Below are 15,390 nucleotides of genomic sequence, written 5' to 3'. Positions count from 1 at the left end.
TTTTTGTGCATGACTAAAATATGAGAAACTCTGACTTGCATCTAGATAATTGTATTTTCACATACAAAAAAAAAAAAAAAAATAAACCTGAAGTAACATTGAAATTGAGTTGGCATGTTGAATATTATAAATATTTATTTATACACAACATAGTTATTACTATGTTAGGAATAAATACATAATATCCCAGCTTACCTTTTCATATGTTTTTTAATACAAATGTTTATCTTTGAAAGTTCAGTAAATTTAATATACATAAGTAGGTACATTCAGGAAAAATATGCAACTTAAAAATAAGAACGCGTCATATTAATTCAATAATGTTCATTAAAATAGATTATAATAGAAAAAGTATTTTGAAATACGATAAATCAATTGTTTTTAGATATCTTTAAATTAATATTTTTCCATTACTACATAGACTTTCGTTAATGTTTCTTACTGATTCAATATGGTTTTTATTGATTTTAAGTTGTTTTTTCTCTGGGTGTATTTTCATTCAGGCATTCTAATGTATGTAGGGTTGATTATTGGAACTTGACTGATCACAGTGGGAAACAGATTTAGTAAAGATGCCTTCCTAAAGGCCATATTTTGTAGATATGAAAATGTGTACCAATACAAGTATGCATTTATAACCCAGTGGGAAAAATTGCTAACGCTTCACTTTTTCAAATTAAAGATGTAAAGCAAAACTTCCTCCATATGACGACATGATGTTCAATAACTAAGTGAGAATAAATAACAGAATATATCCTTCACAATAACATATGTATATGTTATTAAAAACAAAAACCGCGTTCAAAAGATACTCCATCTATTGTAAATCCAGAATTTTTAAGTATAAAACAACATACGTGATTATTTATTTAAAGAAGTTTGTATGTAACCATTTTTAGAGGAATTACGCTTCAGGTCTCCCTCCTTACAGTCCTTCAATGCCTTCTTAAGAAGGCTTTCTGTAAACCCTCTAAGACAAGAGAGTATGCAAGGCCTTGGCTCCGTGTCCTTGTGTCTGCAAAATAAGGCCTTTAGGATGGCCTCTTTATTGCAGCTTTTCCCGCTGGGAATATGCAAGTGTATGTGCAATATTGTTTAAGTATACGTGAGTGTAAGCATGTTAAATAACATGCATGCAATCAAGTGTTAAAATAATGAGCATTAATGTTAAAGAACTTTTTAGTTTAGAGTTTGTAGTTTTTGTTTTACACACAATTATATTGATATAGTTAGTAAATTGTTACATCGTTTTGATATTGTTTTTTGATTGAAATTTTATTATTCCATGGGTGATTTTCACGCCAACACATAATAGGTACAACCAGTAAAATTTAATTATTAATCCACATTTAGCTTTTATTAAAACCGAACACCATTTTTTTTTAATTATACTTAAACATAATTTTTTTTAATACTTTTATTTAAATAAAATAAATTTTTTTTAATTGTTTTAAAATTTTGTTCAACATTTTTTTTTTAATTTTTAAAAAAAAAATTTTGGAACATTTTTTTTGATGAAAAAAAATTCGGGTTAAAAAAAATATTTTTCCCGATTTTGACCAATTGTAGGTGCAACTTACTATATAGCCTTATATACATCGTTGCAATGGACTTTGAAATATCTATCATTAGATATCCATATTGTCTATATTAATAACATAGTAATCCAGATTTTGTCGATTTTCAATAGCAACCGAGCATACCCGACATATTGAGGTATGAATCATGTATGTAAGTTATTTGGGGGCTACGGAAAATTGATTTCAACAGACAGACGAATAAATGGACATGGCTATATTGACTTCGCTATCTATAACGATCCAGAATATATATACTTTGTGGGGTCACAAATGAAAAATGTAAAAATTACAAACGGATTGACAAACTTGTATACTAGGGTATTCGAATTGTTAGATTTTTCTCTTAAGAGATTTTAACTTGTTCGAATAATTCGAATCACACGTTTAAAATTAATCGAATTATTCGAATAATTTAATTTTGTTTGAAAAAGTATAGAATGAAGTTTGAGTCGATTTTTTAATATTTTATTGTTAAAGAAAAACAAAAAATAACGTTAAAGTTAACAATTCAAGTATAGATAATGTTAAAAAACATTAGAAAACAAGGTCCATCATTAAATTTTTATCAAACATATTCTGATCAGATTAACTCCCGAACAATCTACAAAACAATTGACTGGACAACTCTTCCGTTTTGTAGCTATGCTTTAAATTTGAACTAGTTGGACATGATCCTGAATTCAAATACAATATAAACGTATTAAGAACTTTTTTATGCAGTTCATTAATTCGGGTTTTAAAATGAGTAACTAATTCTTTAGTAAATGAATTATTCACTTTATCTAAATTATTTATAACAAATTGTATTATATCCTCAAGTTCCATCAGGGTTCAGAATCTTTGCTTAATAATGTTGTCTTAGGGAATTACACAAATCTGTACAAAGTTTGCTATCAAACGTGGCAAATTTTTAAGTCAGACAGTGCATGATTGACGTATTTATAAATACGCAAAAAGTTTATTACCATGTTAGACAAAGATGTTCAACGATGTTCAAAATCATGTATAAGACGAACTCCATGATTTTCTTGCAGCAAAACGTTAGTTTGCAATATTTGTGTTTATCATTCGATTTGATAAAAATTTTGCAACACTTACGTACGCGGTTAATAACATCACTTATATACATAGGCCCATAATCATAGTCAAACACTAAAGTCGGTTCTTTTTAGAAACAACTTTAAAATAAAAACCTGCTTTTAGTTATTTTGCAATTATATTCAAAATTAAAGTGTGTTTTAAATTGAACCGACTTTAACTGGGTGCCACCTCAAATGTAGCAAATGTTTTCATACAATATACAAAAAAATATAGACAGTGGCACCGCTGAACATCTAACATCTAAAATTAAAAAAAAAAACAAAAAGGGTAAACAATAAAAGTAAAGCGAAATATAATAAAAAAAAGCAAATTGTGGTGGAAAAATGGAAAAAATAAGATTAGTATAATAATTAGGATATTTTGGTTCTAATTTTATTGATAACTGTTCAATAAATGCAAAATCTCTGCCAATATCTTGTAGCATAAACATTTGTGACTTTTTGTCGAACTTTTTTACTTGGTTAAGAACAGCTGATGCTGTTGTTAAATGAGTTAAAAACAGCTTCAGCTAGTTTTATATTTACAGTCGACTTTAACGTCAAAAGTATATTTTATCTTGTCTATTGTAGACCTAAAGTCCACTCTTAAGTAAAGACGACTTTATTTCCCTTAAAATATACTTTATTTCTGATTATGATTGTGGGCCATATATTTTAAGATCTATTTCAACGTTGTCATTATAAATGTCATCCTCAAAATCACTTTCGACGACAGTTTCAAAATCACATTCTCCTTCACATTCAACTCCACTTTAATCTAAGTTAATATTTTGATTATTAATTGCGATTCTTCTAATATTTCGCCAGCTAAATAACAAATATTTTATTCCGTACCTTTTATTTTCATTGATTCAAGTCCTAAGTTACAAATTTTGAAAGATTTGTTTTTAGAATTGTAATATTTATAGAAGGTGCTATCGGAACACTCATCTACACTCATCTTTAGTTATTTGTCGAATTTCAGAAACAATACAACGTTTGTGAGTCATTATTAATTATTTAAATTTGAAATTATGAAAAATTTTAAGCAATTTAATAAATTTAAACATATATGAACATTTATTCGTTTTATTCGATTATTCTACATAAAATTGTTCGAATTATTCGTTATTCGTAAGAAATTATTCGATTAATCGAACGATCATTAGTCGAATGAATACCCTAATGTATACCCTTGCCACTCATGGCTAAGGGTTTAATAAAAGAGTTGGGCAAAATTCAGCATGAATCTGAAATTTCTATATGGAATATTATTTAGAATATTTTATTATTTGATTTTTTCGATAGATAGATAATATCGTTGCCTTTTTATGTTTTAATGTGTTTGAAGTTTAAATATTTTAAAGGAATATAATTAGCCATAATAACCGTAGCCAGCGTATGGATCATAAGCATATGGATTGTAGGCATAAGGATTGTAGGCATATGGATTGTAATAGCCATAGGGATAGTATGGTGCCGGGGCATAATAGTAAGCAGGTGCGGCGGCTGGAGCTACCACAGTGATATTACCCGCCGAAGTACCAGTATTCAATGATAAATTGTAAGACAATGAAAAATTAGAACCTAATAAGCCAAAAATACGAGATTTTCTAAAATTTCCAAATTGTCCAGCCACTAAATCAGTTTCCGTATGATTTATGGTATTATTGTTCAAGTCGTGTCTAAGAATGTACATGCTGTAGTAGCTGTTGTCAGCATAATTATCGTTGGAATCATCAGCAGCAACATGCTTGTTGTCTTTGTAAACTGTTGGCATTGCTGGCAGAGCAATGTGTAAGAAATTTGTATTTCTATTGCTATTTAGGTTTGTAATATTTTGAATGCTTTTTCTTTTCCATACAGCTTTTCCAGAGCTGTTATTTTTGTTGTCCAAGTTATTGCCGTTTATAGATGACACTACGTTGTTGCCACTGCTACAGATGCTGCTGTTACAGTTTCCATTTCTGTGTGGCACAGCTGACATTTGCACTGTGTTTACACCATAATTCACAATTAGTAGCGTCATGCCAACAAACGTAATTAAAATATGACGACTACAAAAATAGCAATAAAATGTTGATGTTGCTGTTGGTGTTCTTACTTTGCTCTTCATTTCCATTATATTTATGCTGTTGTTTTCCAACTGTTGTCGGCTGCAAATAAAAGCAAACAAAAAAATATAAATATAAAAAAAAAACTGTAAGAAAGCTAAATTAAAGTTAATTAGTTATTTTGCTGCCATGAAATGCATAGAGCACCCATATCTTTCTATTTATCTACTAAATGCTCATACTACTTATTGTACAAACACCAACTGTTTGCTACCAACCATCCCCAGCTCAGCTAGCAACAATAATACGAGGTACAAATGTTCAAGTGTAAAGCGAATATAACAGAAATTAAAACAAAACAAAAAAAAATTAACAAAATAGGAAGGAATACTTGAACTTTTGTCAAGATGAACATTTTTATTTTGATTTCGTAGCACCATCACTGTAACATACATACATACATAGATAGATACTTACTTGTGTTGAATGTTGAGGATACGAAATTTGTAACTGTCGTCTGATGTTTGTGTGTACTGGATTCTGTTGCTCTTGTTTGTAGCACTAATTATTTAGAGTTTGTTAAATAAACCTTAAATACAAATTGCTGTAATTCTTAATTTAACACAGGTATTTATACTTGGGTGTCTTAAAATAAGTAACACACCTACAAAGCAGCACATCAATCATATGCAAACTAGAGAGTCAACTGGCAGAGGCATTTGCTAAAGTACATAAATGTGTTTGTTTGTATGTATGTATGTATTTCGTAAATATATAAATAAATATTTAAACTTTGTGATCTTGATCCACATTTGCAGAGTTGTCAAGGTTTGCAGATAAATAATAAACAATTAAGTTGAATGTATTCAATTAAAGTTTGGTTTAACTTAGAAAATATTTGAAATAAGCTGAAGGTCTTTTAATTTTAATGAACATATTATTAAAGCTAAAGACTGAAACTCAAATGATTAGATTAGACAAATGTCCTGCTACAATTTATAGAGTTTATTGGTTTTTGGAAATTTATAAATACCACAGTACACCTAGAGAAAACATATGGTTACTGGCATTATTTCAATGTGATTAGTACAATTATTCAACAATATTATGAGCAGAGTAATCATTTATATGACTGACGCAATCATATTTTTGTTTGTAGTGATCAAGTGAACCAACGTTTGAAATTGATGTCTTCCGGTCGGTCAAGAACTCTCTGAGTTATAGGGCCCATTTTGAAAAACAAGTCAAAACAGATTTAGATTTTAGAAAAAAAGGAAATCATTTTTTTTTTAATTATTTGTTTCGAAAGATTGAAGAAATAGCTATCTAAACTATTTGGGACACATTTTACAATAGGTAATAAATTACATGAATGAGAAAAACCCCTGTTTATCCCCTCTAACTCAGGAAGTTTTGGACAAATCTTGTTGAACATTTGATCCGGATCGGAAGATATCGATTTCAAAAGGTTGGTTCACTTGACATGAAATCCCCCATATATGATTGTCGTAGTCAAGTCAATTATAAAACAGGTAAGAAAGTATGGTCGGTCAAGCCCGACCATATAATACCCTACACTAAGTAAAATAGCAAAAAAAATTTTTCTTTTAAAATTTCAATAATTTATATTTTTGAGTGATTTTCGGAAGTGGGGTTATATGGGGGCTATGACCAATTATGGACCGATCACCATGAAATTAGGTCGTGTGATTTATGTCTATATTAAAGTTAACTATGTTGAATTTTGTGTGTTTACCAACATTTTTAAGCGATTTATGCACGTTAAAGTGATTTTCGGAAGCGGGTCTATATGGGAGCTATGACTAATTATGTACCGATCGTATCAAAATTTGGTGACATGAATTTTGTGTATATAAGACTTATTTGGAGCGGAATTTGTGGAGATACATATATAAATTAAACATTTATGACCGATAAAGTCCAATTTCGGGAGGACATTTGTATGGGGGCTAGGTGAAATAGTGAACCGATTTCAGCCAGTTTCAATAGGCTTGGTCCTTGAGCCGAAAAAATAATATGTACCAAATTTGTTCGAAATATCTTCAAAATTGCGACCTGTACTCTGCGCACAAGGTTTACATGGACAGCCAGCCAGCCGACCAGACGGACGGACGGACATCGCTTAATCGACTCAGAAAGTGATTCTAAGTCGATCGGTATACTTTAAGGTGGGTGTTAGACTAATATTTTTGGGCGTTACAAACATCTGCACAAACGCATAATACCCTCCCCACTATGGGGGTGTAGGGTATAATTAACATAATATGATTGCGGCAGTCATATCAATAATATTCTAGTGACAAAACTATTTCATTAAAAGATTCGTCGGAAATACTTTTATAGACAACTGGAAGAAAGGTTCTCTTAGAGAACTAGTCTAAAACCGTTCTATAGGAACGTTTGCTAAAGATTCATATAATGCAGTGTTCATCATAAAGAGAACATAAAATGTTTTGGACTTTTTTCCTCTGTAGAAATCTGATCAACAATTGATTTTGATTTTTGTTTCTTAGTTGATCATGTTGTTTAAAGTTAAATAACCGATTATGTTCGGCCATTGGTCTATTAGAGCCTAACACTTTTGTGATGATATGTGTAGAGAATAGTCACCGCAAATTATTCTATAGATAATAACTATACTAAGTACTACCAATTCTAACTCACATTTGCTCAGGCATTGATATATGGAATTACCAGAAATTCTGTCAGTAGTCTTTTAAATCTTGTTAGATTTTTTTTTTATGAATATTTGGAAAAAGTATAAGGTAATTGTCAAGCATCAGGATTTAAAGTAAATTGAATTTAAAGAAATCACTTTGTTAATTTACCTTCATTAGCACTTAAGTATTTCAGCTATTGTTACATTAAAAATCTTTAAAGGGCAGTTTGGTTAGAAATGTGAAAAATTGTAAATTGATTTTCTTCCTTTTGTTTTATATTTTGTTATCCAGTCAAACAATTTACACTTTCCTACGAAATGCTTCTGCAAATTATTTTACCCCTAAATTATGAAACGACAACATAATTTAACACTTAAATAAACATATTGTCCTTCTATAAATTTTCTAAAAGATTCGATGAATATTTAACCCATACCGGCTGAAGAAGATGGAAAATGAAGACGAAGAATCTACAGTATCACTCCTACAATCTATGCGCAATTTTGTAGGTTGGAGATGTTGAACAACAAATGAATGAATGAATGAGGGAACGAATGAGTGAATGAATGAATGAATGGATAAAGTTATTGTTCGTTTTGAAATGGGGTTTGGATGTTGCATAGGCAACATACAACAACAATAACTACAAAAAGCATCATAAATTACATTGTATTGTGGCATAAAGTAGTTAAATGTGCTCTGCCTTGGCATGGGTATTGTTGGGTTTGGATTTTGTAGGAGAGAGAGGAAACAAGTGCCTCTATGTCTGTCTGTCTTTTAGACTGTGTATAATTGTATTGTTAAAATTTTGTTTCTAGTTTGGTTCGAATCTTTTATTTGTTGCAAAAATTCATTGGAGTGTAATTAATGCGACTGTCCTGTTGACAAAAGACCTTAGAGGACCAGAAAAGAGCTTGACGTTTATACCCCAACATTCGACAATAGACAATAACTTGTCTCAAGTGTAAATTATTTGTATTAATTTTGTTTTCCCTTTCATTTTACATTCCTGCCTAAAATGTTGTTCTTGTTGTTGTTGTTGCTTCAGATAGATAAATAATTAACCTTAATACTTAATACTGTTTGGATAAATAATAAACATGAAATGTGTTATGTTTTATTGTATAGGAGAGATGTTGTATTCATAATTCATTAGAAGGTTGATCATAAATAATATTGACTGACAGTTTTTTTTTTTATTTTTATTTTTGTTATAGTTAATTCGGACATAGACTTAGTTAGCGGCAAGAATTTTAAGATTAATGTTGCTAAATAAGTTGTAATGACAATGACTTAATTTAACACTTGAAAATACTTGAATGATTATTAATTTACTATGGCAACATTGGAACAATACGAAAACATTTCAATTGTCATGTCTGTATCAATGTTTTTTCTGATAAAATTAAAATTAAAGTAAAAGTAAAATAAATAAATTAATTAGATTATTTGCATAAGAATTTTACGAAAGGGAAATCAAAATTTTTAAATTTATTATACATAAATGAATGTACTACACAATATTTCAATGTAGAAATTAAAATTTTCTTGAACATTTTCCATACACTTCAGTACGTATGAGTGGTTTTTATTACTGGACATTAATCATACGCACAATCTGTTGAGTGCATTTTTAGTTCAAGCATTTCTGCTTAGAGATTTAAACAAATTAGATTTTGAGAAAATAAAATAAATTAATGCCTTCAAATACTTATATACGAGGGCGGGCTGAATAAGTCAGTGACTTATTGAATGAAACACAGATTTTTGGCTAAAAAATCATTTTATTTTTCAACAAAGTCTCCTTTGAGCTCCATAGACTTTGTCGAATGTTTCTTAAATTTTTTATCAGTTCCAAAAAATAAGATTTCTTGAGGTCATCCAAATAGGTATTAACACATTCTAGTTGTGCTGGATCCACGTTTTTGCACTGTTACGAAACGGTGCAAAAACTCGTCCATATTGCGATTGAACAACACAAAACACTCCTGCCAAGTTCTCTCACTATTGCACAAACACGCAGAGATAAAATATACTAGATGTGCATGTTTAATGTAATCATTTCAATATTTTTATTAATGTAATCATTAAAATTGTTTACTATAACTTCAACTACGGCCACAACGAAATTCAGTATACCACTTCTTTACCATTGAAATTGAGTGATGATTTTGATGATTACGCAAAAAATAATGCTTAAAGAGCTCACGAAATTCACTTTTTTTCATTTTCTCCTCAAGTCACTCCGTAGACTTCTATCACTGACTGTCAAACACAAACTAAATGAAGTAAATTGTTAAAATTTTGACATAAGTCAACTGACAGCTGCCTGTTGACAGGAGCAGTGTTGCCTTTTCAGTTAAGAGGCGGAAAATTAAAAAAATTAAGGACTTATTAACCAGCTCTCGCATGTTCAAATGAGTAAATTTAAAATTGCTTATAAATAATTTAAAATGCTTATTTATTGAAATATGTATTTGAATAATGTTATATTTTTTTCATACGCATTTAGTTTACATAATATTAGTAATGTTTGTATGTATGTTTATTTATTTGTTTATGCATGCATGTAACTGTATTTCTAATGACAATATATGATATTAAATATTAATAACTTTTTAACGTCAATGTTTGCTAGGTCGACATCATTATTCTTCATATGGAACTTGTTGTTTCGACATAATGCTGTTATCGTTTGTTGCCAAAAAATAGGCTCACATTAACTACACGTTCAAGCAAACAATTTCCTTCAATGTTTAAATATTATAGTCAAACCTACACAATGACACACATAGATATAGTACATTAGGGTGGCCCCACTTAGGAAGTTATGGATGTCCCCAACTAAAATAAAAGTTTTATTCCTTCTAAGAAACCGTTTCTCAAAATTATTGTTGTGGCGGCAATATTTGATGAGCTGAATCAAAGGATAAAATGGTTATTTGTTAAGGTTTTAATATTTTTTTCATATTTTTCGTAAAGGAAACATATGAAATTTTGGTATCATATGAAAGGTTTTTGAATGGTGCTTTCAATGCCATGTAAGAAATTTTCGAGTAATTCCAAAAATATTCGATTTTATTGTCATTTTGTGCAAAAACTTAAAGTTTTTTTAAATTTTTATATACATATATGGGGGATTTCACGTCAAGTGAAGCAACTTTTAAAATCAATGTCTTCCGATCGAGATGCACCAGATGCATTTGCACCAAGTTTAGACCTATTGGATAGTAATTCAGACACAATTTTTCAACAAGTTCGGTCAAGAACTCTCGGAGTTAGAGGGGGTCAAAATTTGATATTTTGGCCAAACATGTGATTTTTTTCATCCATATTACTTATTACCTATTGTTTTTAGCAAAATGTGTCCCAAATAGTTTAGATAGCTATTTTTTCAATCTTTCGAAAAAAAATATTTAAAAAAAAAAATAAAAATTTTTTAATATTTTTTTCCGAAATCAAAAACTTTTTTGATTTTTTTTCTTAAAATAAAGCTTAGATATTTTCCTTGAGGACCTATTTGGTCGCTTAGTGGGATGTGATTTCGTTATTTATCATAAAAAATGTTTTGTAACTCAGAACATGCAATTTTTGACTTTTTTTTGCAAAATCAAAAACTTTGTTGACTTTTTATTTTTATTTTTTGCTCAACAGAAAGCTCAGATATTTTCCTTGAAGATATATTTAGTCGCTTAGTATGATACGAGTGGGATATCTATCAAAATAAATGTTTTATAACTCAAGACATACAAATTTTGTGTTAAAACATTTATTTTGATACTATCCCACTCGCATCCCACTAAGAGACCAAAAGCTCTTAAAGGAATGGACCTAAGCTTTCATTTGAGCAAAAAAAAATTTTAAAAAGAGGGGAAAAAAGTTCGATTTTGCCAAAAAAAAAAATCAAAAATTGTATATCTTGAGTTCCAAAACATTTATTTCGCGATCGGAAGACATCGATTTTAAAAGTTGGTTCACTTGACGTGAAATCCCCCATATAGTTTCACTGAAATGGATTTGATCGTGTTTTGAAATCAATCTAGTTTGAATTTAAATTATGTAAATAATAAACAAAAACATTTAAAATGTAAACACAAGGAAAGCATTTTAAATAAGTGACATCTTTTGTTTGAAATGTTGCAAGTGTTTTAGTTAAGGGCAAATGTAATTATAGCAATGTAAATGTATAATTACATTTGCCCTTAACTAACTAAACACTTGTAAAATTTCAAACAAAAGATGTCATTTATTTAAAATCCTTTAAATTGCACTTATTTCGACGGGAGCAAAATAGGTTTCGAAAAATTTAAATAAAATTCGAACTATGTAATTTAATTTTTATTTAGTCTCCTCAAACAAACTAAACTTTAATTTAGTCTTTAGTTTTCCTCCTGACAAAACGAGGCCCCTCTAATCTATACATACATATCATAGATACATATATATGTATGTATAGGTTACATACGAACTTAGTTTACTTAATATGTGTATGTACGGGTATATACTGAGTAAGTATTGTGAATAATGACTCTTTAGGTAAAATATAAAGAAAACTAAATTTTAAGTAAATTTGCTTAAAACCAAACCAAACCACACATATGTATACAACATTTAAATATGTATGTATCTACATCTGTAGGTATAAAATGTGATTGTGTATGTGTAGCTACAAATACCTTATCAACTAACAACCACATATCTTGACCATGTAAACACTTGTGTTCTGTAATATAAAAGTAAGTGTGCCAGTATGTATGTATCTGAATGATAAGTAGTATGTCTTTATAAAAGCCAACATGTCTATAATAAAACTATATTTATATGTACATAAGTGTCGGTGTTGGTGTCTGTGTCTGTTTCTGTGTATGCGTATGAATTGCATGTAGTCGAGTCAAGTCAAGTTTAAGCATTAAAACCACAACATTTTCCAATTTTCTAAACCAGAGTGAAAGAAACATTGACATATTATTCGTTAAACATACTCAAAGAGGCCAAAATAGTACCTTCCTTTTTATAACATTTACATATACATATAAAAGTGAGATGGAACACTACACACACAGATGGAACATTTTCCCAGGAAAGCTGCTTGTAATAAGTTTGAGTCGATCTAGCTGATCACTAACAATGTAGATTTTTTTCTGAGAATAGCTAAACAGCTACATGAATCCAGGATATGTGTTAATTTACAGGCTTTATGAACTGATAATAAAACTGCACTGTATTATTAAGCAACATTAAATAGTTTATTTATTTGAACAATTTTTTAGATATTTAAATTTTATCGAAAAACTCTAAATTTAAACAATAACACAGGGCAACAGAATCAAAAAAATTTTAGAGGCTTTTTAAACCACTACCAGTGATGCCTAGTGTAGCGAATTTTCCATTTTTGAAGGGATTTTTTTTCCAAAATTTCTCATGTAGGGAAAAAAGGAAAGATTTGTTACTTTTGTCGAATTGTAGGGATTTTTTGCAACGGAAATTTAAAACTACATGTTTTCCAATTATAAAATTAAAAAATATAAAATTTGTTTAAGTGTATTATTAGAAGCTCATAAATCTGGTATAATATGAAGTAAGTTATAATGTGGGATTTTTAATAATTGCACCGCTTTTAAACTATATAGTGATTCCCTTTTTACGGTTTTTGACATTTCCTTAAAGTGCTAGATGCGCTGATAATTTTTGACAACTACTAGAGTAGTTTCTACAATAAATTTTCATTTGAAATTCTTGCTTGATTTTATGATGTTTTTTACATACGTACGCCATCGATTTTAATAAGTAAGTTTTTAAGTGATAAATAACATTAAAACATTGTGAATTAAAACCTAACTAATTTAAGAAAAAATGTCCGTCTTCTGATAATGATGAAAACAAAGCAAAGAAATACAGCTCAAGTTGGTTGAGAGACGACAAGCTAAGGTCTGCAGCCGATCGAAGATGACGACTTTAAATACAGATGTAAGTCTTGCAGATGTAATTTTTGGTCTTACAAAAAAAAATTTCAAGTCAATATCTCAATTAGATTCAAATATATGCCTTTAAAACTCCGTCCTTCAAAAATATTGCTCTTTTTCATACCATCAAATTTGTATACATTTTCTTAATGTGACTGAGTCAGAACCAATGACTTGTGTTGAATAAAATATTAAGAAAATTTATACAAATTTTTAGTATGAAAAAGAGCAATATTTCTGAAGGACGGAGTTTTAAAGTGGCATATCTTTGAATCTAATTGAGATATTGTAAGACCAAAAATTAACTTGTGTAAATAAAAAAAATATAGTTCGGAATAAATGTGGATCAAATTGTTCCTAAAATTTGCAATCCTATTAAAATTTTGATACAAATTTTAGTTTTAGACTATCAATAAATATTTTATTTATTAACGAAACTCAATGAAATTTTCAAAGTTTTTTAAGTTTGTCATTCTAAATAACAAGGTGTAAAAAAATTTGTCAAAGGAAATCCCGCAATTCCTAAAAATTCAAGCGAAAATCCCAAAAATGGTATTTTTTACAATTTTGCCTATAGGGTCCACATTTTCCTTGGGACTGGGAAAATACTTTGGCGATAAATAGGAAACACATCTAGGTTTTCAAGGCTACTTTTCGTTTTCTGATCCCAGCTTTGGGATTTTAGAACATGTGGCCCAAAGTTTAAATATTGATAAAAAATAGGTCAAATTCCGAAGGACGTAGGGGCGACATTTTCAAAAAGTGGGACATGTCTTTTACATCAAAATGTTGTCCGTAATAATCCCTTATAGAAAAATATAAAATTGTCATATGTTCTTAAAGAAAGTTTTTTTTTAATAAAAAAAAATGAAGTCACCTTTTTGTCCAAAAAACAGCAAAAGTCAACTATTTTTTGAATATTTAAATTGAAAATCGTTTATTTTTGGATTCATAATGGATTCGTATGATATTTGCAATTTAATTGTCTAACTATCCCAAAAAAATCGAATCCATTCGGTCCAAAATTACGACCTACATTTTTTAAAAATGAGGACCAAGGTATTGCAAAATTTTAAAATTCCAAAAAAAATCTGCCCCAATGTGTATCGTAATATCATCCACTTATACAGAGGTGTAGGGTAATAAAAATATATTTTATACGTACAGTTTCATATTAACCAAATATTTTCAATGTAATAAAAACATATACATTAGGTCGGCACACAAAAAAGTTTACTGCGGAAATGTAGATAGGTTGCCACTGCACTGATTATCTAGATTACAGGATAAAAATAGTAATTTTATAGTTGCTTTTAAATTAGTTATACATACATTTGACAATTTTGAAATCTAAAAATCCTTAATCGAATGAAGAAATCACAATTTTTGAGGTTTGATTAATAGTTGATTTAATTTTTTATGAAAGTCGGAGTCGTTGGAAGGTTTCACATGGAAATTTGTCATGCTATATTTGTATGCGTAAGTGTATATATGCATACAAACATACATACATACATACAAACGTACGTATAAAGTAAGAATATGTTTAGATGGGTCAACATGAAATATCATGTGTAAACTACAAACTATAACACCCTGTAACAATTTTAAAATTTTTTCCATACACATGGAAAATTCGATACACTGCGTACTTAATTTATCTTGAACGGGTCAGATGTCCATATTTGTATATACGTATGTATACATTAACTTTTTGAGAATTGATTATCTTTTTAAAATAATAAAGTCCATTTAAAAGGACAGTGTTAGTATATTTGGTCTCGAATTTTCCATGTGTAAAAATGACTGCAGCACGGTGTATTCATATAGGAATTATATCTCTAATACACTCATACTGCAATTGTTGTTGCTGTATTCAAAACATTCGTTTGGAAATTATGATGGCGACAATATTGAGTGGAATAAATTATGACCAATGTTGTTGTAGAAGTAACTCCTTTATAACTACATACATATGTATGTATGTGTGGATGAATGGATGGATGTATGGATGTATGCATATGTAAGTTTGA

General features: G+C 29.3%; 1 protein-coding gene across 1 annotated transcript; it reads right to left on the bottom strand.

The window, feature by feature from the left end:
* Window positions 1-4,031: 4,031 nt before the first annotated feature.
* LOC135949005 (uncharacterized) lies at window positions 4,032-7,412 on the bottom strand. The gene is made up of 2 exons (XM_065498463.1): window positions 7,399-7,412; window positions 4,032-4,815 (listed from the first exon to the last, which is right to left on the bottom strand). The coding sequence occupies exons 1-2, from the start codon at window positions 7,410-7,412 to the stop codon at window positions 4,035-4,037; spliced, it is 795 nt and encodes a 264-aa protein (XP_065354535.1). The 3' UTR covers window positions 4,032-4,034.
* Between the last annotated feature and the right edge of the window lie 7,978 nt (window positions 7,413-15,390).

This window comes from Calliphora vicina, chromosome 1, assembly GCF_958450345.1.
Source record: "Calliphora vicina chromosome 1, idCalVici1.1, whole genome shotgun sequence".
Lineage (NCBI taxonomy): Eukaryota > Metazoa > Arthropoda > Insecta > Diptera > Calliphoridae > Calliphora > Calliphora vicina.
The sequence above is the reverse complement of the archived record's forward strand: the minus strand, read 5'-3'. Positions and strand labels throughout refer to the sequence as shown.